At 54.1% G+C, this 23,367-nt stretch overlaps 4 protein-coding genes across 4 annotated transcripts; 2 read left to right on the forward strand and 2 right to left on the reverse strand.

Moving 5' to 3' along the window:
* Nucleotides 1-1,946: 1,946 nt before the first annotated feature.
* On the reverse strand, nucleotides 1,947-4,034 carry GLRG_09246 (uncharacterized protein; the record flags this gene model as incomplete). Its single annotated transcript, XM_008099931.1, has 5 exons — nucleotides 1,947-2,164; nucleotides 2,219-2,549; nucleotides 2,633-3,537; nucleotides 3,615-3,968; nucleotides 4,010-4,034. The coding sequence occupies 5 exons, from the start codon at nucleotides 4,032-4,034 to the stop codon at nucleotides 1,947-1,949; spliced, it is 1,833 nt and encodes a 610-aa protein (XP_008098122.1).
* Nucleotides 4,035-5,510: 1,476 nt separating this feature from the next.
* Nucleotides 5,511-6,979, reverse strand: GLRG_09247 (FAD dependent oxidoreductase; the record flags this gene model as incomplete). The annotated part of the gene is made up of 3 exons (XM_008099932.1): nucleotides 5,511-5,775; nucleotides 5,840-6,083; nucleotides 6,172-6,979. 3 exons carry the CDS (start codon nucleotides 6,977-6,979, stop codon nucleotides 5,511-5,513), a joined length of 1,317 nt encoding a protein of 438 aa, XP_008098123.1.
* A 1,759-nt stretch (nucleotides 6,980-8,738) lies between these two features.
* Nucleotides 8,739-10,092, forward strand: GLRG_09248 (Rieske domain-containing protein; the record flags this gene model as incomplete). The annotated part of the gene is made up of 2 exons (XM_008099933.1): nucleotides 8,739-9,559; nucleotides 9,642-10,092. The coding sequence occupies 2 exons, from the start codon at nucleotides 8,739-8,741 to the stop codon at nucleotides 10,090-10,092; spliced, it is 1,272 nt and encodes a 423-aa protein (XP_008098124.1).
* Nucleotides 10,093-11,705: 1,613 nt separating this feature from the next.
* Nucleotides 11,706-22,018, forward strand: GLRG_09249 (uncharacterized protein; the record flags this gene model as incomplete). Its single annotated transcript, XM_008099934.1, has 11 exons — nucleotides 11,706-12,070; nucleotides 12,129-13,942; nucleotides 14,008-15,197; nucleotides 15,253-15,352; nucleotides 15,417-18,305; nucleotides 18,374-19,656; nucleotides 19,714-20,157; nucleotides 20,218-20,311; nucleotides 20,367-20,493; nucleotides 20,542-21,181; nucleotides 21,248-22,018. The coding sequence occupies 11 exons, from the start codon at nucleotides 11,706-11,708 to the stop codon at nucleotides 22,016-22,018; spliced, it is 9,717 nt and encodes a 3,238-aa protein (XP_008098125.1).
* Nucleotides 22,019-23,367: the final 1,349 nt, after the last annotated feature.

A 23,367-nucleotide genomic window follows, 5' to 3' on the forward strand; every position in this document is an offset into this window, starting at 1 on the left:
ACGGGACATGACCTCAGCTCCGAGCTCGGTCATGTCGCCGCTACCCCGCCACATGGCGTCTCTTCCATTAGCTGGCCTTATCAATGTCATGGCGATCTGCCTTGATACGTTTCGCCATCATGATGATGGAGAGATAACGCCAACAGACCGTGGTGGGATGCGGGCCTTTCACCCTGCTAGTTGTCGGGCATCAACCATTCCCTGACCTCCCTTCGTTAACCGGACGTTGGACATCAATAGCCTGCGCGGCCGCGCTCCTTCACGCATGTCTCCTTCTCGTGGCAAACACTGCGTATAGCAATTCGTTCAACTGGAGTTGTCCCGTCTACGGTCTGCATGAACAGTAATGGCCCGTGCCAGAACATGGTATCAACTTTGTTGGCTCTGCCGGGTCAACCGCGCACCGAAGCTTTGCGAAGCCTGTTTCGCCTTGAAAGGCTGTATTCCAAAGGCCATTACAATCGCACCAGGGCTGCTATGACCTGTCTTGCTATCGATGATCCTTTGACAGGCAAGCTGACGATAGTCCATCTACACTACAGGGTGGAGCGCGAGCCCGCCACCCAGCCGGTCCGAGACAGTGGCGGCACAAACGCAGGGTTGCACAGGACGCTTCAACCTACCTACGGCACCGGAAACGCTCCTTGGTCCCTGGGCCGTGTGTCAAAAGATGCGCTTATCGTTGATGAACGCTGTCTCGCTCGGATTGGAGGGTGCCTCCTCCAGGCTGTGGTCAGCGGCACTTGGCATCCGTGATGGTGCGCTGGCATATCGGACGTGCATGCTGCGTCGAGCCAACAAGTGGTATCCGGTGGTAGCAGATTGTTATCGAGTCATATCCCTTGCGAAAGCGTCGATAGACCATAATAAGAAAGCAGAAGAGAAGCAGTGTTTCCGTTATCGCTGCCGAGAAGGAAAGAGTTCCCTCGAGTTTGACGGTGCATTGGACAGAGACTTGGGACGAGGGCGGGGGGGTTCGGAACAAGCAGTCGTGGTGACGGATCTGCACCGCACCCTGCGTAGATATGTCTCCGATGATAATGAGTTGGTCTCTCTTTCAAATGCACACCCACGGAAACGGTAAGGCTCGGATGGGCACTCCTGAGACAAAACGGTCTTGCTTAGGACCCTGGACTTGGCATGCATGAAAATGGTACCTAAACCTACTGGTAGACGGTGAGACGACCCCGGAGGCCGGAGGGTAACCAACCAGTGAGAGGAGGATAACTGAGGAGATGAACACACCCTTTTCATCCCGCCACACTTCCAACCGAGTTGCTGCCCGCCCCCTTACTATGTACACGTATCTAAGTGGCATGATGCGTCCCAGTGCGTTTCTTCCGCAGGCCGGACCCTTGGAACTTGTGCTGCCTTAACCAAAAGACGCTTCCGGGTCTAGAACGCCTTTGGATCCAACCCTTTTGCTGATCGACCCCTCCTCAAGGTGGCAACTTGATCCCTGCTATTTCCCCGCATGATCCACTGCATTGGGGGGGGGGGGATCACAGCGGCCTTCCGAGTGCGTGAGCCGCGGCCTGGCGTTGCTGTACATGGGTGTAGCTTGAAGTCGAGGTTGAGGTACGTAAGAATGAAAAATCGAGAACCACGTTACATAATAATATTGGTGTCATGGCTTCTTGATTGGCGTTTCCGTGTCCTCGTGGCTTTTCAAGTCATGCCATGGCTGGCTGGCATCGGCTATCCGGTTGGTTTTAGGTCGAGTATCGTGTGCGGGGAACGGAGATTTCTTCCGTGCAGTGATCTCTCTCATGTTTTCTGATGATGCAGCATCTGGCCGGTCTTTCGCACCTGATCTTACCTATTGCTATGTGATGTTTCAAGGATTATAACTCAGGAGTCAGGATTAATCAGATGCAAATAGCACGTCCATCCTCGAAAGGCATACGGTGAACAGGTAGTCAGGTAATCAGAGAGAATGGCCATTGCTAAAATTGATTAAACATGATACTGTTAAAGTTCTCGCCCTCCCACCATGCATTGCCCGGTTCCGACGGCGGAAAGCTCATGTCCCCGATGCCCACCAGCTGTGACGGGTCCGCATACAGCCAAGGTGTCGTGTTGAAAGTCAGACTGTCAATCTGCTCGACACTTGGCGGATCGAATACGGCCGCCCTCGACGACGACGACGACGACGACGACGCCGCTGTAGTCGTAGTAGTAGTAGTAGTAGTTGCTGTTCTTGTTGATGTCGAGTTACGCAGTCCCGACGACGATAGCGGCGCCTTCTTGTACGACGACGTCGGCGCCTCCTGCCCGCCGTCGGCAATGTTGATGGTGATCTCAGGCGAGGTGGCGACGATGATCTCGAGCGTCGAGCTGTCGCTCGTGTCCATGGGCGGTACGGCGGGCGTGAGGGAGGCGTCGAGGAGGCCGGAGCTGGGGATCCCCTGCGAGTCCGCCGTCGAGTTGAACTGAAGAATCTCCCACATCAGGGGCACGCTGAGGTAGATCTTGGACGGCATCCAGTCCTCGACGTCCATGTTCTCGCTCCCGGCGGCGATGCGCGTCATCCTGTCCAAGTTACGATCCTGCGCGTCGTTAGAGTTCACAAGGTTCCTCGGGGGAGAAAGAAAAAAAAAAGAAAAGGTCGGCGAACGGAAGTTCAACTCACCAGTGCACCGCAGGCCGCCGAACATGGTATGAAGCTCTTCAGGAACCTCCTGCACTTGGCAAAATCCGTGTTGGATTTGTGCTTCAACCGCGCCGCGGCGGCGCAGCAGTAGTAGAGATGCACGGTGGCCGCGATGGCGGCGACGTGTCCGAAGAAGGGGTCTACCAGCGGCACCTGTTTGTCCACGACCATGTCGATCATGCGGACGATCCAGGTGGCGTGGAGCAGCGCCTGCTCTGACGACCGCCTCCAGAAGGTGTTTGGGATCCCCAGGTTCGGGTTGTGCTGAGCCCCGACGATGTAGAGGAACGGGTGGTTGAGAACGGTTGGGATGGCATGGTAGGTGAACTGCTCCTTGAGCCACGGCGCCCAGTAGTCGCGGTTCATCTTGAGCTCGTCCATCTTGCGCTCGTAGAACTTGACCGAGTCGTAGCGGTGGCACATGGGGATCCTGTTCTCCGTCTCCAGAAAGTCCGAGAGCACCTTGGCGTACGTCGAGTCGTTCCGCCAAGGCTCCTTCAGGATGTTCCGCGCGCAGTCCGAGACGTATTTCCTGACCTGGCTCCAGACCCATCCCAGGCAGACGCCCGTGTTCCAGATGCCCGGCTCGCTCGGGGTCGACGTGCCCAGGTCATCTTGCGGCAGCGGCGGCGCCCAAGATGAGTCCAGCTCCGTCTGGTTCCCGCTGGTCGGTAGCGTGGGCCGGCGCACGTCGTTTGGGAAGCTCAAGAGGCCGCCTTGCGGGCCGTAGGACTGCTCCAGCAACTGCAGGCTCCAGAACAGCCTCTTTTTGCGATCAGTTGTATGATCCTTCACGGCATACGACGATTCCATGTCCAACGTGGCGGACCGGCAGAGCTGGAGGGAAAGGCCGAGATGGAACTGGCCGAGGTGGACATTGCCGTCTGCGCGGGTCAGCATCGAGGGCTACTACGTCTCATCTCATATTTCATCTCATCTCATCCTGGGAGTCGTTACTCACCTATGAACGACGCGTATGACAAAAGACACAGGCTCTCGATGGTCGTCATGTTCACCGTGCCGTTGGCGATGCGGAGCATGATCAGGGTCTTGGCATTGCTGCTGTACAGCTGTATGTGGTCTCGCTTTTCAGAGAACCGCGACGTGAGCGCCAAGATGCTGCTGGCGAGCTCCTCCGGAAGGGAGTCGTAGTCGCCCAGCTCGTCCCTCTCGAAGCACCAGATCGGCTGGCGATGACAGTACTTGAAGTAGAGGTCGATGCCCGTGGCCATGTCGTTCGGGTCGAAGACGACGGACGAGTTGTTGCTGTTGTCGGTCAGGTAGCTCGGCCTGGCGTTACGAGACGGCGGCGTCGCTGAAAATGACTTGTCCGACGTGTCGGTGACTTCGTCGTACGATACCTGCTGTTGCGCTTGTCCATGACGGGGGGGGTGGTTCGGTCTAAGAACCCGGTCAGACGGTCTGAACCTAGCATGTTCGTGTGCGGTGCCGTATTACAAGCCCCCTCCGCTGAGGAGGAGATCCAGTTTCTCTTCCAAGGTTTGTAGCCTCTCATCCTATCGGTGGTAAGGGCGTCTTCCATCAGTCGTTTAAGAAGGGCGTGTGGTGAACCTACCGATCGACCGCTCTGCGATGGTCTCACCGCGGGATAGGTACACGACTGGGAGAGCCGGACGCAACTGGAGCACGCCGGCTTCTCGCCCGGACACCGGGTCTTCTTCCTCCTACGTCAGATGTCAGCGTGGACGCCCCTCCCCAACGGAAAGATGCGTGCCCTCCGGGAAACAAGAAAGCGCGGACCTGCAAGTAAGACAAGCATGATGTGAACGTCTTCTCCCCCTCAAGCCGGCTGTAGTGATAGAGCCCTCCTCTGGCGGCATGTCATTGACGGATCTCACGGCCGGGCAAAACACGAAGCTCACTTGTAAGAACTGGCCCAAGAAGAGTGAGCACCTCCACTAAATACTTTGTATGGATATGCACAGATGATAAACACTTACCCCCTGGCAGCGTAACCCCGCACCCTAACGACTAATCCGATAAGTGAGGTGACCGTGCATCGGCATCCCCCCCTCTTCCCAGTATTACTGACTAACCAACCGTGGACAAGACAAGCAAGCCTTCGATAAGGGAAGCAGGGGGATAGGTAGTCCTGGGGTGGAGAAGACCCGAAAGAGATAAGAGCGCTGAAGACTATAACCATGGTCACGTGAAACATCCCTTTACAGCCGTGAGCCAGTCTTTATAGATCGACGGCTCATCGCGATCCAACATCTACATACACCTAGTATATCTCTTTCCGCCAACAAGGTCCACATTCATAGTCAGCCACCAGGCGTGCATAAACTCTTTCAGTTGCCGATTGCAATTTGACACGGGGGGGGGGGGGGGGGGGGGAGGGGTCTTCAGCCACATGTTGTCTCACATTTCCGTCTCTTGCTTCTGTTTTTCGTAACGGTTTAATGCCAGCTCTTGGAAACTCATCAAGCAGTTCTGAAATTGCATCACACCGAGATGCCGAACCGCCGTACTGCCCCATTGTCCTCGGAAGTGCGCTTCTAGAACTCTGTGCCTGCCTTGCTGTGACAAGTGTTCCCTGATCGTACATTAGCTCCAGGGCTTGACGACACGTTGCAGTACTTTGATGGACCATTGGCATCGGCACTCGCTCAAAACAGGTTGTCATAACTCATGTGCGCCGAGTAATGCGCATCGTCTTCGTTACCCACTTGCTATGAACCATCGTGCGGCCTACCTTGCGTACACACGGTGCCCGGAGTGGAAAGGCGTCCCTCTCTCGAAACCCCTGGATTATGAAGGAAGCCTAGTGCCATCTAAGTGCGCTGTGGATCTACGCCGTTGCCGCCATGGAAATCAGTTCGCTCAAAAAAACAGACTACAGCTTCGACACCGGATCCAACAGATCGCTCAGCTCCGAGTTGGGATACTCGGGGTTCTGCAGGTGATCGGGGCGTTCGCGGTCCCATGCCCACCTCGTCTTAAGCTCGGGAGATAGCGAATCTTCCAACATCTGGACGACATACTTGCCGAGCACGGGGAAGAACTTGAACCCGTGGAAGGAGCCGCAGGTTGCGAGGTACAAACCTTTGGCTGCCGAGTGCGGCGAGATGATAAAGTCCGAACTGGTTGTGAAGGCGTCCCTGTTTGTAACGTTAGCGGGAGCGGCCCGAAAGTCAACCGTATGCCGATGCCGCTGTCACTTACCAGCAGATGCGGTGCTTGGTCATCTTCCAGTTCGCGCTCTTGCTACCGTACCACAGGTCTCTCTGCTCGGCGATGTCTTGCTTCAGCTGCCGCGAGACCTTCCACTGGCTGTAATCCTTCGCCGGCGGCGGCGCAGAGACGTGCCGGCCGGGCAGGATTTCTTTTGTGTTAGTGAAGATCTTGGCTCCCCACCACTTGAGTTCTCTGTCCTTGGTCGGCGGGATGCTGCCGATGAAGGGCTTGCCTAGTTCGACTGTAAGCAGCTAGTCCCAGACAAGAAAAAAGAAAAAGAAAAAAGAAAATTTGCAGGCGATAAGATATGAGAAACGTACCGTGTCCCGTGTATCCCTGGAACCCAACGGGCATGTTCGCATACTGTTTGTACTCGTCTTCATCGAGCTCTGCCATCCCGGTGGTGATGCCAGCTGCGAGAATGCGATCCCCGGCCCGGAGGTTGGCCAGACCGCTCTCTGCCGCACTCAACTCCAGTAGCTTGGGAGTATACGCCCCCGTGGAAAGGATAGTGTGGTCAGCCGCCAGCGTCTCACCCGTTGTCGTCTTGATGCCAGTGCAGCTCCCGCGCTCATCGAACTCGAGAGATGCAGTCTCCGCAGTCACGTACTTGACACCTAGTCTGACGGCTTCACGTGTGACGGCGCGTAAGCAGTCTCCGGCGGCCGCCCAGCCGCTCGCGCGGTTTACAAGAACCTCCTTGGCCCCGGAATAATCCGCGTCTTCAAAAAGGCCACCATACAGCTTGCGGGCTTCCGACACCGGCAAAGCGATGATGTCGTCCTTGCGGCCGAGCTTTTTGTGGTGGTCAATGACGTTCTGCGCGTAGTCGCTACGGCAGATCCAGTAGACGCCCGTCTGGTGGAAAAAAGGCTTCCATAGCGGGTCGCTCTTGAAGATGTCTTGTGCCTCCAGGGCCAGCTGGCAGTACGTGAAATCGTCGTAGTCGGCGCGGACTACCTTGTTCCAGTCCCACGAGGCGGCTACGCGCTCGTCGGCGTCGAAGGCATCCTTGTCGACCAGGGTCACGGATGCGCCGGGGTACTTCTTGATAAGGTGATAGGCGGTAGACACACCAAACACACCAGCGCCGACAATGAGGTAGGATGTGTGTTCTCTTTGGTCCATCTTGTCGAAGAAGTAGAATGACATGGATCTGCGGGCGGAAGGGGACGGAAAATGGTCCAAAGGGGTTTCTTGCAGACCTGGCGGGGGAGGGGGGGGGGGATCACAGGACGGTCGAGTTTTCTTCCAAGACGGTACGGAGACACGGGCACAATTATATTGGATGATACATCCAGCGTCTTAACATCGTCACTTTACACGAATGCCAGACAACGGTTTACTTATCGGTAACTCATGTGGTGTTCCCCCTCCCCCGCGCCTTCATGGGCCGGCAGTGTCCCGATGTCGGCACCGTTCCCGGATGCCGATCACGTGATGGCGCCGGCTATCCGGGACCGGTGTTCTTTGTCCCAGGGATACGAGCATCACCAGATGGTCTTGGAGGCGTTGCCGGCTGATCATGGGCGTTGTCTCGCCTTTGCGCAGGTTTCTGTTGGACCGTCACTCTCACAAACCAGGGGTCCCCCCCGGCCAGACGCCGATAAGACCCTGGGCACGCCCTGAAAGTGAGAGATTGGCCCCTACCGGATCCAGGAGTCATCCTTTTGGAACATCAGATGCAGACAACACAATGGCGAATTGGCGATAGATACGAACAATTCTCGATCTGTGTTTGTGTGACATGGCTGTTGACTCGCGGGTAGCTGCACCCTCAACGCAGGAGACACGAAGGAGAGCCCGGCGGACTTGAGAATATTGCCGTGCTTGTTGTTCCGGAACGTGGCGCATTATTCTGTCGCATGGCTGGCAAAGGAGGCCGTGGCCGGGGCACTCGTGGACGGCGACATGATGCCCAGACGCTACCAGCGGTGCAGCGTGCAGCGAATGGGACGAACACAGTGCCTTAACGTTGCCCAGCCGGGGCCTACGTATTGGATATCACGATGCTGGGCGAGTTGGAACAGGGGCGAGTTCAGAAAACGTGTTGCTGCCGGTTGCCAATGGAGTAAGAATACTGCCCGGGAGTCGATAATGCGGGGTCGGGGGATCTTGGGTCTGTCCAATGAAGAGCACTCAGTCAAAAGTTACCGCATGCGGTAAGGATGGCCCGTCAGGAAAGCTGATGTGCCGGGAGCTGAGCATTCGAGAGTAGTAACTGACTGCTTGGAGTAGTGATAAGCATGGATCGGGCAACTTGGGGTGCTTATGTTAGCCGGCAGGATCGTCAGAAATCACAGATAGGCAGCCGGATCCAAAGCTCCTCACACATGAAAGTCTAGACTCCCCTCCCCGGAGGGCCCGGAGGGGTGTGGGCTCGGCATCAACAACGCATCATGGATGGATCCTATCTCCACTGCCCTCAAGGGCCCCCGGCATACTGCCACCATGGAGCGCGGCTCGGTCCGTTAAATCCCACACCACGGCGTCTGGCATACTCATCGGCCCAGCGAGGTACTTTTGCCGGTCATGTGATCGGAACAACGACCGCGTCGATAACCACCTGATGGCATCCAGTGCACGGAATCGTCAGAGGCGTTCGGTGTGCGACATCGAGCACCGGCCGGCCCAAGTATTGGGTTTCGACACCAAGAGGGTGGGTGATACGGGAGGGCGAAGGGTCAGCCTTGATGGACCGGCCATGCCTATCATGACTATATAGAAGGACCATCGTCTTTGAGCATAAGGTTTCAGATAGTAGAAATCAGACCACCCTCATCAGATTCATCTTGGATCAAGATTACCGAGCTCCAGGCCTCTTTTCGATTATTCCATCTCTTTTACCAGTGAATCGACTTACACCAGCATTGCTAGATTAGTAGCAATGTCACTATTCAAGAACTACTTCGGCCTCGGCGGCACCAAGCCTGCCCAAGAAGACAAGACCCCCGTCCGGGCTCTGCCGGCGTCATGGTACACATCTCAGGAGATGTACGAGCTCGAGCGTCGCGCCATCTTCTCCAGGAAATGGCTCCTCACAACCCACAAGTCCAGAATCCCCAACCCGGGCGACTGGATCCGATATGACGTTGCCGGCTACGATTTCATCATCGTCCACGACAGAAAAGGAAACTATCACGCCATGCACAACGTCTGCCGGCATCGCGCCTTTCCGGTCGTCACCAAGGACGAGGGCAACAGCTACACCTTCTCCTGCAAATACCACGGGTGGTCCTACGGCCTGAGCGGCAACCTGGCCAAGGCCCCCGGCTACCAGGACCTCGCCGGCTTCGACAAATCGCAGAACAACCTATTCCCTATCCACATGCACATTGACCGCAACGGCTTCATCTTTGTCAATCTCGACGCCGCGGAGACGCCCGAGATCGCGTGGAACGATGACTTCCTCGGCATCGACGAGCAGGAGAGGTTCCAGCATTACAACTTCGAGGACTACAAGTTCGACCACCAGTGGGAGATGGAGGGCGAGTGGAACTGGAAGATCCTGGCCGACAACTACAACGAGTGCTACCACTGCCCTACCGCCCATCCCGATATCCCCTCCATCGCCGACCTCAACTCGTACTTCGTCAACACCCAGAACGCCTACATCCAGCACTTTGGCCAGCCCACCGAGGAGCAGATCGCCAAGGGCTTCCGCGTCGCCGCCACCTACTTTTGGCCAAACGCCTCCATGAACGTCTCGTATGTGAACCCATCTCTGCTGCTGCTGCTGCTGCTGCTGCTATCCGTGTACCACGTCTTGTCATCGCTAACACCACCCAAGCCCGCACTTCTTCTTCATCCAGCGCTTCGTTCCCAGCGGGCCCCAAAAGTGCGTGATGCGATACGAGGTGTACCGCAACAAGAACTCGAGCGACGCCGACTTCAACGTCATTAGCGACATGTACAAGCGCATCATGTCCGAGGACAAGTACCTTTGCGCCAACGCCCAGAAGAACATCAACGCCGGTATCTTTGTCAACGGCGAGCTGCACCCGGAGATGGAGAAGGGCCCGCTCTTCTTCCAGAAGACGGTGCGCGAGGTCATCACCGAGCACTGGCGCAAGGAGCAGCAGGCCGGCGCCGAGATCTGGCCGGCGCAGCAGAGGCTGCCCAAGAGCGCCGGCGCGACCCAGGAAGACTCGAAGCTGTGCTCGGCCATCGAGTTCTGCAGCAAGGGCAGTGGCCGGATGGGCGACAAGGGCATGTTGCTTGACGAGGCGATTGCTTTCTGAAGGGTTATTAATGTCGTGCTGAGCGGGGGAAAGGGTTATGACGAGATTATACCATCTCACATTCGGCGTTTTGTAGCGTTTATTTGATTTGCCGGTTCATTTTGGATAAATTGGATACTATTGAGAGCCATTTGAAACGGTAGTTAGTGATGACTTTTGTCCTGAGTGAGGTGAACTTTGGTTTGAACAGCTGAAAGGTTGACGTTTTCACGGTTCACTCATGGACGTCAAGTCCCTCTTATGGAGATCGGTAGTTGAGGGAGGTTAATCTGATTACATATTTGACTAAAGATTCATAAATCTTGGAAATATCTGAGAAAGTTCAGATCAACGTCCCACGTCTGAAGGGCATGGCAAACTACTGACATTCCATGGGCTAGATTATAACCGGGCATGAGTCGCTACATGTTCCGATATGTTATGAAAAGAGTCTCAATTGAGTTTGTGAAACTGTGTCTGCTCTGTAAAAATCATTCTGCAGAGTCAAATATCTGGTAGTAGTGCTGTGCTCTCTATTTATCGGTTCCCAACTCCGGCATCACAAAGCAGGAACTACATGTTATTCCGGAACCCGGATTACTCACAATCTATGAGACGAAACGGCTATCAGCGACGGACGCACCAAGTGAGGTAGTCACCGCCCTAGCTATAGAGAGAAATAGCATGACATGTCTCTCCTCAAATACTGACCGTTTCACTGCATAATGGCATATGCCTGGTGTTTCGCCGAGGCTGCTTGGCTTCAGACTCAAGTTCCAACTTCTCAGCTGGTGCCTGACAGTCCTCACCAGGTGTCCTTGTTTCACGCTTATTCAGGTGTCTAACTTACCTTGAGGTGATATGAGAGGCGGGCATACAGTCTCGACTTAGCGCAGACCTGTCCTGAGAAATATCGACAGTAGGCATCCGTTTACCACCGGCACATGACAAGGGTAAGTTGACAAACGGGAATGAAAAGTGGTTTAATTGAGTAAAAGTGAGCCAAACTGCTTGTTGTTCCTTGGTTGCTCTCATGTACATGATGTTGTTGGTCTTTGATTGCTTTCATACCCCTGTCACCTCACCATCCATTGTCCTCGTTTGATTTGTTGGCTGTTCTCTTGCTTTCTCACTCAAATCCATATCAAAGAACTGCAGTCTAAGATTGAAATCTCATAACCATTTTGAAAACCTCATTTCTTCTTGTTCTGCCTTCCAGTGTCCCTGCCTCCATGGGTGCCTACTCACTATCCTTCCTTCCTGTCTGTTGACTCCTGCCTCCTTCCCGCCCGTCTGGTTGTTCCTGCTTCTACTACCATTTCTCATTTTGGGCCCCACTTTTGGCAGCTTCCTCCCTGGCCTCACTTTTCACCTGCACCAACGCACCAACACACCTTCCTTCTTCCACCTTTCCTCTCTTTCCATCCTTACTTCCACTATTCTCACTTGCGATTTGGGCCTCTTCTTCACCTTCTCTTCTTCCTTTCCTCACCTAACTTTCCTCCCTTTCACACAAAATCTTCGCATCTCGAACATACTACCGAGTCAGCGCTCGTCGAGATCAAGCCGAGTATCACCACACAAGCAAAACGACCGCCAGCTACGTAACCTGGACTTGGCTCACCGTTGCAGCCATGGATGCGTCGCTGGTCTCCCCAGCGGCCATTCATGGCGCGTTGTACAACCATCTGGTGCTGCCCGCGAAACTACCGCACCAACAAGAATCCGACCAGCAAGCCGATCTGGTCAGGAAGGCCCTCGCTGAGCGGATGGCCGCCGCCGCCAAAGTCATGTCCCAACTCCCGGACAACGAGACGCCATCCCGGAATGCCTGGAGATTGATCAGTCAAATGCTTGTGGCGTCCAACGATCTCTACCGAGGAGGCCGCATTGACAAAGCCAGCTTACTTCGCGAGCTTGAACTGCTTGGCCCTTCGGGTTGCATCGTCCTCCATATCGAGACCCAGAATGCTGGTCTCATCATACGCAGAGCCCAGGAGTCAGTGTTTTTGTCTTCCTCATCATGGTACGCCACTGACAGTTACCAAAAAATACAGCCCAATCTTCAATGACAGTGTCATCTTCGAGGCCTTCGAAGCCTCCGCCAAGAACGAGAACGTCCTTGCAGCAAAAAGCGCCCTGCTCTGGGACTTTCCCGGCATTGCTGTCGCCGTTCCGTACATCACCTTCGCCAAACCTGACTTCCAGCTGAGCCTCGCCAACTTCATCGAACAGGCGTCCCTCGAGACCATCAAGGACTTCGCCGCCTTTGCTTTCAAAGCCGGCGCCACTGTCTTCGAGTATCGCAACACCGGCGACCCTTCCATCATCACATCCCTTCTTATGGCTATCCTGGAGGAAAATGGTCGCAGAATCGCCCCAAAGCTCCTCAGGAAGCGTGTTCATGATGATGTTTGCTGGGACCGCGCCAAGAAGCCCTGGCGCAGACTGCCCTGTTACCTCGTTCTCCGCGTCGCCATCCAACGCTATCTTGCGTCCGAGTTGCGTTGCCAGCAAGGCCAGTTGGAGTACAAGTTCTTCATCGCCGTCGTCCTCGCCACTTTTCTTGACGCGAGCCTCTCCCACCTCGCTGGTGTGGAACAGCTTCAATTCCTCCAGAAAAAGCTTTGCCGTCGGCTGGTCAAACTCGATGTGGACAAAGACCACTGCCAAGATGGGGATGTTCTTGCACGATACAACTACCTGTTCAGCTCTCTCGGGCCCAAGTTCAACGGAGCCATCGACAACTGCACGACACTCATCCAGCGTGTGCTGAAACAGCAAAGACTCTCCCTGGTCAAGAACATTCCAGATCTCCCGAGAAAGGCTTTCAGCCAGGATCTTCGTCTCAGCTTGAGACTCAGCCATGGCTACATCAAAAGCGTCCTCCAGAGATCCAGGATCCCCACGAAGAAGCGCTATCGATACCTCCCTGACGAAGGCCCAGCCGAGGCTGCCAAGGATCACCTCAGCAAATACGCGCAGGATTACCACAAGTTGATCAACAAGGAGATGGAGCTTGTCTCATTGGCCGCAGAGAGCTGTGAGGAGGTTTCACGTCAGATCTTCAATTATGTACATGCAGCTATGCCCATGTACGAAAATAATCCCGAACAGAAAAGCTTGATGTTGTTGACGGTCATGGAGCTTTGGCAAAAGATGGATTCTATCGCGTGCGATTCCTTTCCGCTGCTCAAAGAGTACCACCCAGTCTTCCACCCCCAGATGCTTGACGTTCTGCTTCTGCCGCAGTTCTCGGAATTGGCGCGACTCGGAACCCTCCAAGCCCTTCTGTCATCCCGTGTGGCGAGAGCCAGTTCCAGTCACCGTAACATCTTTGAGGATCCATCACCCGGCTGTTTTGCCGAGCGCTACTATAATGAATCATCCGACGCTCCGTTCCTGAAAGGGATTCATGAAGAGATCATCGACTTGGCCAACGACATGCGCGACAGAAAGGAGAAGGAATGGAAGAAAAAGAGCCGCGAATACGATGACTTGATTAGTCGTATCGACAGAAGTGCCTGCGTTTACCTTGCCGATGAGCACGACTACCGTGGGCAAGAAGTGCACGACCCTCACTGTCCCCGCTGTTCAATGATGTGCACAGCACAGCACATGCGCATCACCACCTTCGAAGAGCCACTGCCCCTGGAATTGACTACCGCAAAATCAGTCATCTTCGAGCTGGCCTGCCCCAAGGAGTTTGCTGTTTATCGAGACACGACATGGTGGATTCTCCGACACTTGGCCACTCATTTTGACGACGAAGGGATCAAGCCGCGATGTCTGCTGCGAGATTACATGCAGCTGAAGCCCTTTTTCCGCGACAGTCACCGGAAGGTCGGCCTGGCCTCCACGACGAAGCCCTGTGAGTTTTCCCGTCCTGCCTTTGTACTGAAATATGACGACTTATAACTTGCTTTTTATCTCTAGTCCAAACAACTCATTACACCTCTGTTCCCTTCCCCGTTGAATGGGATGGAGGCCGTCATGGGGTTTGCAGACCCAACGCGTTGAAGCTCGGCTACTTCGATGAACGCACCTCGACATGGACCGGTCGCACCAGATTCCGACCCTCTTTTGCTCACCACACTGCCCTAATGTTGCCGAACAAGTCGCCTTGGAGCACGCTTCTGGAATCAAGAGCGTATGCGCTTGACGGACCGGGGCCTTCTTCGTACGAGATTGTCGCGAGTCAATCAACATGTCCTCCCGGTATCAACACTCACGAATACCTCGCCATGCAGTCACTAATGACGGGAAAGAGTCAACGCTGGATCGTACTTCTCACGGAACTTGGCTCCACAAACTTGAATTTCTCGAGCGAAGTCACGATGCTTCTTGTCTCACATTTGGTGCTTCAGAGCGGACCCGAGGACGAAAAGGGAGATGTGCTTCGCCAGGTTCACAAAGTTTTCCGTGATAGACACTTCTGCGACCGTCTTCTCGAGCAACTGTGCGCGAAGCTGGATAGCCTTCAGGCCAACTGGCGAGAAACGTACCTGATGGACGTGGTCATCACCCTTCTTTTGCGAACACACGCGCTTACGGCTACGAACCCAAACATCTCTCTGGGAGCTTTCGACGCAATCATTCGGGCTCGTGGAATCTGCCTCCGCTGGGTGGAGATGCTTCGAACAGAGACCTTCAAGGCCAGCGATAACGAGGCCGCCCGGAGATGCCAGCAGTACGCTCTCTGGGCCGCGATCCTGTGCAAGCGCACATATGTTATCCACGGCAGCCAATTTGCTCTCCTGGACGACACTGCACTTCAGACGTACGTTGAGTGTTGCATTACTGTTCAAGACAACTTGGTGGTCGATGTCGGTGCACTTCCTCCGGTCCTTCGGCAAGCAATCATCTCCGATCTGAAACTCTCGTATCGACTGTCATCCTTGGTACGCAAATCCATCGTTCGTTCTCCAGACACTTTCCGGACGGCAATCATGACTGTATGGCCTGAAACCGACGGTCGCCCTCGACAAATAGCATCCCTTCGGGAAGAACAGGAAGAGTGGGTAGTGTGCGAGATCCACGGTCATGATGGATGGGATGCGCGTATGCAGGTGGTACAGTATAATACTTGTACGGGTCTGCTTCTAGTCGATAACCGACCCCTTGGGGTGAGTATCTGCCTCAAAGCTAGCCGCAACCCATGTCCAACTAACCGTGTGATAGAAACTCCCCAAGCCGCCCGAACATACTGCCATCCTCACGGAGCTGTTTGGAGAGCAAGCCTTGCTTACACGACCGTCTGACATGGCTGGCATGGACTACAGTAGGTCACACGGAAGTTGACAAAATGTGTGAGAGCTTCTACTGACTGGGAGGCGGGGAAACAGCTTTGACAGTGAAGCCCCGAGGCTACCGCATCGATATCGGTTACGACACTGGCTCCATCGTTATCCGCGCAACTAAAGGCCAGCAGTATCTGCAGCTGATCCAAAGGAATGTATTTTTCTCCGACAACTCTTCCGACCTCCCTGGCCCTCTTATCGACAATTGCTTCCATTGGCTGGATCTTCGCAGCGGCAAAATCTTCATCTCGTTTGTTGCCGACATCTGGTACATTAGCCACCGAAACTGGACCATCAATGTCCATCAGGCAACATGCTCGCGTCCTGGACACTGCGGTGAAGACAGAATAGTCGACACGTACAGTCCGCTGTTCAACCGCGTCGCGCGAATCTTTGACGGTTTCGAGTTACGACGACAACTACTCGTTTTCCAACCCGCAGCGAAGCACCTCCAGGTGGAGATTAAACGATTGCAACTCTTGTTTTATGTAAACGCAAGAAATCTTCTTGAGTCACCTCAACTGGGATCCGAGATCGACTCGGATCAAGATGCCGGGACCTGGTATGGTTTAGAGAGCAAGCTGGTTTTCCGGAACCCCCGAGATCCGCAGCAGAGAAGCATCCTGGTTCCCCTTGGCCTCCTCCAAGCAAAGCAAGAACGAGATGGTATGCTCGTGCGCGTACTTCCAAATGGAGAATACGGAAAATTCGTCATCAACAAACACTTGGGACGCATCGAGTCCGCGCCAGAGCCGCTGCTTCTCTACACGAAGGCACAGCTTCACGCGTATACGTCGTCCATACTTCCAGATCCACTGACTGGACGAACTGGCACTGAGGAAGCACTCCAATGGCTCTCCTCTGGAGTCTGCCAACCCTGGATGCCGTTGCGACCTGGTCCGGTGAGAGTTCTTGTCAAGATTGCTCAGCTCACGCCACGTCATGAGTACTACCCCAAGGATCTTAAGGTTATGAAGACTGACCATTGGGATCCCAACTTGACCGAAAGTGTACAGCACGAGAGATTCAGGCCTCTCGTCGAGCAGATTCTCGCCATATCGGCCGAGCTACAGACTTTCGAGCTCCTTGATACAGACCCCCGTCTTTTACCGCTTGCTGGTGACATGCACCTTCATGACCGTTCCATGGTCCGCAGACAGCTGATGGAGCGCTATTTCGACAATACCACAGATCAGTCAAAGCATGTTGACCTTGAGTACGCGGCTCGAGACTGTATCAAGCCATCGAACACCCGCCATTGTCAGGTCCTCGAGCTCGTTCATTTTCTACGGACTTGGCCGGAGAAGATGGCAACCACGAGCGCTTTGGCGCAACAGCTTTCTCAAAGTGCCTTGGTCGGGGGATACACAGATGTCTTTGATAAGGTGTCACTCAACGACCGGCTGGGTCTCGACGTTCCATCCAATTGGGGACCTCTAGCCCGTTTGTGTCAAGAACAACAAAGTCCCTTTGCTCTCATGTTTCTTCTGGCCCCCATATCATATGCTCCCGGAGCCGACATGGGTATTGTCAAAGCACTGACTGCGTTTGCTATATTCAAGGAGTTGAAGGCGATTGAATTGCCCCCCTGGCCCTCGTACAACAACTTCAAGCCCAATCAAGCCCCTCATCTCGATTATCTCTTGCAATTGATCAGACCATTCAAGACGCCCGCACCGAAAAACGACAGCGAAGAATTCCTCTCATTTGCCAGCGCCAAGCAGATCCGACGCATGAGAGCGGAGCAGGCGGCCTGGGATCAACGAGTGGAAGATGATTGCAAGTATCTGGCCAACTTCTTGCTCTCACAGTGGCCTTGCGCCGAGCCACACATCGCCGAACTGTCCAAATCTCTGTTGATTGACATCGAGGGTGCCCTGAAACTCGTCCGACCGGAATGGAAACGCCTGTATGAGAACATGAACTTCTCGGTCCATCTTGATGCGGTGCAGACCGTGTTGAACACGCACCATTGCGACACCGAGTACGAGGTTCCTTGTTTCATTCCAGCGGAAGAGACATTAGAGGAACGCTTGAGAGGAGGAGAGATACCGTCACTGAGATCGGATCTGTTGAAGAGAGGCTTTCCCGCCGTTGACACGGCCATCATGGCGCAACCGCAGCCCAAGATGGAGGAAACAGGCGCAACGAAGCCTGCTCAACCGCCCGCTGCACCCCGTCACCCTGCCCATATTCACCAACCAGTTCAACTGCCGTCCTCACGCCTTCGCAGCTCGGGTACGAATGTCCTTGCACCGAGCTGGATGTCCTCCAAGACTACACTCATCCCCTCGAACGATGCCACTTCGGAATTAAGACAAATAGTGTCGAGCCTTGCAGATAGCAAGTCAATGGTACGTCAGAGGTACGCAGAGGACCTGGAACGAAGTCTTGAGGCCTTCATTTCTCGAAAGTCCCTGAAGAACGCTGGTGACAACCCATCGCCAGTTTTTGTCTCCAAGGAAATTTCTCTGTCTTTGCAGACTATTCAACGACGATTTGCCGCCATTCAAGCAGCTCTCGAGAAACCAGATGCGCTTCTCTCAACCCAGCGAGTGCGTTGGCTCAAGGCAGGTCAGCTTTGGCCAGCGGTGACAACCGTTACCCTCCTCGAGCAGCTGCGATCGACAGCAGCACCAGCCTTGTTTGGCAGCTCAGTTCGGGAGACTTTGATTGACTTTGGCCTCGCTATTACAAGTACACAGCGAGATCTGCGTATAAATCATGCCAACATGCGAGGCGACGCCGGAAGGTACTTGGATGAGATGGCCAACAAGGGGCACTCCAACTGGAACCCATCCGATCACCCTGACTGGTTGCTCCTCGAAATTGAAGCAAATATAATGATACGGCCTGATCAGGTTGACGTGGCTCTTGCCACCATATCCCCTGCTTCCGGGGCCAACTCGGTCCTCCAGATGAACATGGGACAAGGTCTGTACTATGCTATGCGGCTTCATCCGCTTTTATTTTATTTTAATTTTGTTACTAACCAGGCATAGGCAAAACATCTTGTATCATCCCCATGGTCGCTGCGGTCCTTGCAAATCGACAAAACCTGGTCCGAGTAGTTGTTCCCAAGGCTCTCTTGTTGCAGACTGCGCAGCTCCTCCAAGCGAGACTCGGTGGTCTGCTCGATCGACAAGTCCGTCACATTCCGTTCTCCCGCCGCACGCCTACACAGGAACACGTCATCCGAGCATATCACCGAGCCCACCGAATGATGATGAAGAAAGCCGGGGTCATGGTTTGCCAGCCAGAGCACAACCTGTCGTTCATGTTGAGTGGCTTGCAACGTCTCCTCGACAACCGGATGCCCGAAGCAGGACCGATGATCAACGTTCAGACTTGGCTACGCACACGATGCCGCGACATCTTGGATGAATCGGATTACACTCTCGCTGTGCGCACTCAGCTCATTTACCCTTCTGGTTCTCAGATGACTGTCGACGGGCATCCTCATCGCTGGCGTATCGCACAGGACCTCCTGCGTCTTGTAGACCACCACTGCTATAGTCTGGCAAACGTATTTCCCAACTCAATCGAGGTGGTGAGACGTGCCAAGGGTGGCTTTCCTCTCCTATTTTTCCTGCGGTCTGACGCTGAAGAGGCACTTGTTCAACGCCTTACCGCGGACGTGCTTCGAGGACTTGGAGGTATTCTTCCTATGCAGAACCTCGACGCCGCCGAACGTCTTGCTGTCAGAGATTTCCTTGTCAACGAGAGACCGCGCGACGCCACACTGCAACTTATCCGTCGGCTTTGTCCCGATCGGCCCAGCGTGAGACAAACGATCTACCTCCTTCGAGGCGTGCTTCTGAATCGCATTCTCATGATGACGTTGAAGAAGAGATGGAACGTTCAGTACGGACTGCACCCACTCAGAGACCCTATTGCAGTGCCCTACCACGCAAAGGGCGTCCCCAGCGAGCAATCCGAATGGGGACACCCAGACGTGGCCATCTTGTTCACTTGCCTGGCCTTTTACTACGACGGCATCAGCATTGCTCAGCTGACTCAATCGCTCGAGCACCTGCTCAAGTCTGACGATCCTTCATCCGAGTATGACAAGTGGATTCTAACTAGCGATGATTTTCCCGACTCCCTTCGAGCTTGGAACTCCATCAATGTTGACGATAGCCTCCATCTTGCGGATATCTGGAGGGCCCTTCGATACAACGTTGCCGCCATCGACTACTTCATGAACAACTTCGTCTTTCCGCAGCACGCCAAACAGTTCAAGGTCAAGCTTCAGTCCAACGGATGGGACATTCCACTCTTCTCCGTTCACGGGAACGAACAATTGAGCGGAAGCCAAGATTGCCAGGGGATCGCCAGCGAGACCTCTTTACCGTCCGCGCTGACAACAGGCTTCAGCGGCACCAATGATAACCGAACCATGCTACCCTTGACAATCAAGCAGGAAGACCTTCCGGGACTCTCGCACACGAACGCCGAAGTCCTGACGTACCTTCTCCACGCTCGATCCCGTGAGTGCCGAAAGATTGTTGGGCCCCGTGGTGCGAGAGCAAGCGAGTCGGATTTGTTACACGAGCTGAATCGTCGCGAGATCAAAATCCTCATCGACGCAGGCGCTCAAATCTTGGAGATGGACAATGAGACTCTTGCAAAGCAGTGGCTTACTGTTGACCAATCAGCGCTCGCTGCTCTATTCTTTGACAAAAGCAACAAGCCGACGATCATTCAGCGGTCGGGAAGAATCACGCCTCTTCTAGGCTCCCCGTACGCGGATGACCTCAGCAGATGCTTGGTCTACTTGGATGAGGTGAGCAAGAGACTCCTTGGCGAGGTTCGAGGCCGCGACGTGTGGTTGACAATGACACAGGCCCATACCAGAGGAACTGATCTGAAGTTCCCCCCATCAGCCAGAGGCGCTCTAACGCTCGGATTGGGCCAGAGCAAAGACCACACTGTGCAAGGTGAGTGCCGGCGAGATGGATGTGAGATTATGCAAAACTGACCAAGGAATCACAGCCGCCATGCGATTGAGACAGCTAGGCACGACCCAATCCGTGACTTTCTTTGCCCCTCCTGAAGTCTATCAAAGCATCCTTGACCTCCGGAATAAGTCGCTTGGAGCCATGATAGATTCTCACGACGTGTATGTGGCTCTGGTACATTTGTCCAGGCGGCGCTAACCAAGGCACAGAATTTACTGGCTTCTCGACAATACGTGTGAGGGAATCGAACAGCTGCAGCCTCTCTACTATTCTCAAGGAATCGACTTTTGCCGTCGAATACAGGCGACAATCGGCAACCCAGACTTCATCACGAACAAGTGTCAGCGAGACAAGTTCATCGCCACCATCAAGCAAGACGAGCAGCACAGCCTTCAGCAGCTTTACGAGCCGAAACGCAAGGCCAAGGGAGCCAGTGACTTGCAGACAGGGTCGCATGTCAAGATCAAGTCGTTCGTGAAGGAACTCAACACAAGGCGCAGGGCTTTCCAGGATACTGGCCGAGCAGTGCATGCATCCGCGTTGCAGGAGGTTGAGCAGGAACGCGAAATTGCATTCGAGGTTGAAACGGTCCGCCAGGTCAAGAAGCCTCAACGTTACCCTGCGCTCTCGTTCCCAGGGTTGCATCCGGAAGTCGAGTCTTTCGCGAAAACGGGCAGAGTCCCTGCTGGAGCCCTCACGTTCATCCCAGCTATCAAGTCTCTGTCCAAGACAGCCATTGGTAAAAGGTTTAGGGTCTCGGACAGATCCTCGCAGCAAAAGCTGTTCGTGTCGGCCGAGTTTGAGCGAACAGTCAAACTGAGCTTTGACCTGACAAGTGACAACTTTTTGGTAAGTGGAAAAGTCGTCTTGCTTTGTTTAATGTTGGGGTTTTGGTCCTAACAGCATCCACCACAGCGCAATGTGAACTGGATGCTCTGGTCTCAAGTCACCGAAGTCGCTTTGATTGTCGTGCCCGAAGAAGCAGAGGCCCTCTTGTCCATCATTCGTGATGCACATTTTACCGGCGCAACGAACCTGATTGTGTACTCTGCACCCGTCACCCGCAAGATGCTCCATTTCAGCGATCTCAAATATTACAGCGTCCCGACACTGCCGACCCAGTGGCGGGCTCCAAGCTGGTTAAAGATCGAGCTGGGCCTTTACGCAGGCCGGCTGTACTTCGAGTGGTCCGAGTACGACCAGCTCTGCGACTTCCTCGGCATCGACCAATCGTTGCCGCTACTGGAATACTTGGAAGGTGAGGGCTCCGAAAGCGACTCGGCAGAAAACCAACACAGCAGCGGAGCCAGATCAGCTGCCACTGGCCTCACCAACCGGCCTCTGTCCTTTGTACAGGAGTGGCTTGCTTCCCGCCGTAAGGGCCAGGACTTTCTGTCTACTCCCATGGGGTTCATTGCGCAGGGAAAGATTCTACAGGAAAACCACCCTTTCTTCCGGCAGACGAAGACAGTGACACGGGACATTCTATTCGCCCCGATTCACAACAGCAGCGATGACCAGGCGAACGAAGATGTCTATGCGGTGGCCGACTACGGCGTGGACGACATGGGGGCCAACGAGGAGGCTGACAGCGACGCCCACGAGGATCAAATCGAGTACAACGACTCGGAGTATGACGACTCTGGGGATGAGGGTTTGGATGCAGGCGGCTCATCAAAGGAGTAGAGGGTGGGTATGAGAAGGGGGGTCACAACAAGAAGCGTTGCAGGTGGAAAGCGGCGTGAGGGATGACATATTCGCTCTCAATCTTGTTTTCCATCCTCGGCGGCCACAGGGCCATGTTGCATGATTGGCTTTTGTGTTGGACTACTGCTTAGCTTGGCCGAGACTGGTCCTTTTTTGTCAGATACCTCTTTGTTCATTTGCTTCGGTAGCCAATCTCCACTCGTAAGCCTCGGTGGCATTCATTACTGCGCCTACTTTGGATGCGTGATGCTGTGAGCAGATGGAGATGCAATGATGGTGACAGTTCGAAGTCAGCAGTCAGTTTATCGTCTTGGAGGGGGTTGCTCGAAGCTTCGGAACGACGCTAACCAAAACCAGCAAGGGGTTTATAAGTCACTGGCCAGGGGGAAATGGGCACATCCCAAGCTGGGAAACTATTGAAAAGTCTCATGCCTGTGTGTGTTGGTACCTATCGCAGGGGATGAAGCTAAATACGTGACGAGGAGTCGACATATCTGGGTCGAACATGCTTCTAGATAATTACAAGAAGTCTGTCATGAAGCTGGAATAGCTTCGTGTGGCTAGTACCGGTGGAAGCCGCCACAGATGTGGCGTAGCACCTGCACGGACCACTTGAGATGGGTAGGTATTTCTACTGCTTCTCTAGTTCATACGTAGATTCTTAATAGGACAACTACTTTGCTCTTAAATGACCAGACGCGGCGGTTCATCACAAAATCATTTTGGTCTGGTAAAGTACCAAGGTCGAGAAGAAAGGTGAGGGGACGTGGCTCAGGGGACGTGGCTCAGGTCACGTGTCTTTACTGGCCCAGCTCCGGAGTGGGATCCGGCCTAGGGGGATAAAATGTGTGTGCTATGTAATCACCCATTCTTGTGTCTCTGGCATTGAGGTACGTATCCGGGGCGCCCCTTGTGTCTCGCACATTACCTAGACCTAAAGGCCTACAAAAACGGCACTGAGACCAACTCTGTCACTTTATTGGATATATAATATACTGTAAGTGTATTTCCACATGTAATTTCAAGAAGTGTATTTTGTTGGACGGTCTGGTTAGTTAGTTCTTGGCTACTAGTCACAAGAGAGGCAGTTGGACAGGTGCATGCCGCAGCTCAGCCGCCCTGACATCAAGCCACCTTCTTTTGTCTGTCCTCCCACAATTCTCCAATTGAATCAGGAGGAGCTGAGAGCATGGAAATTTCAAGTGGTAATCGTTTAGCCATCTTCTTTTTGCTCGTAGAGAGCCGGAAGCTCTGCATAAAGAGCGTGGCCAGCTCTTTGTGGCATTCATATTTTCACAACAATGTGACACCATCACCAGACAAGACCC

Source organism: Colletotrichum graminicola (genome assembly GCF_000149035.1).
Source record: "Colletotrichum graminicola M1.001 genomic scaffold supercont1.46, whole genome shotgun sequence".
Classification (NCBI taxonomy): domain Eukaryota; kingdom Fungi; phylum Ascomycota; class Sordariomycetes; order Glomerellales; family Glomerellaceae; genus Colletotrichum; species Colletotrichum graminicola.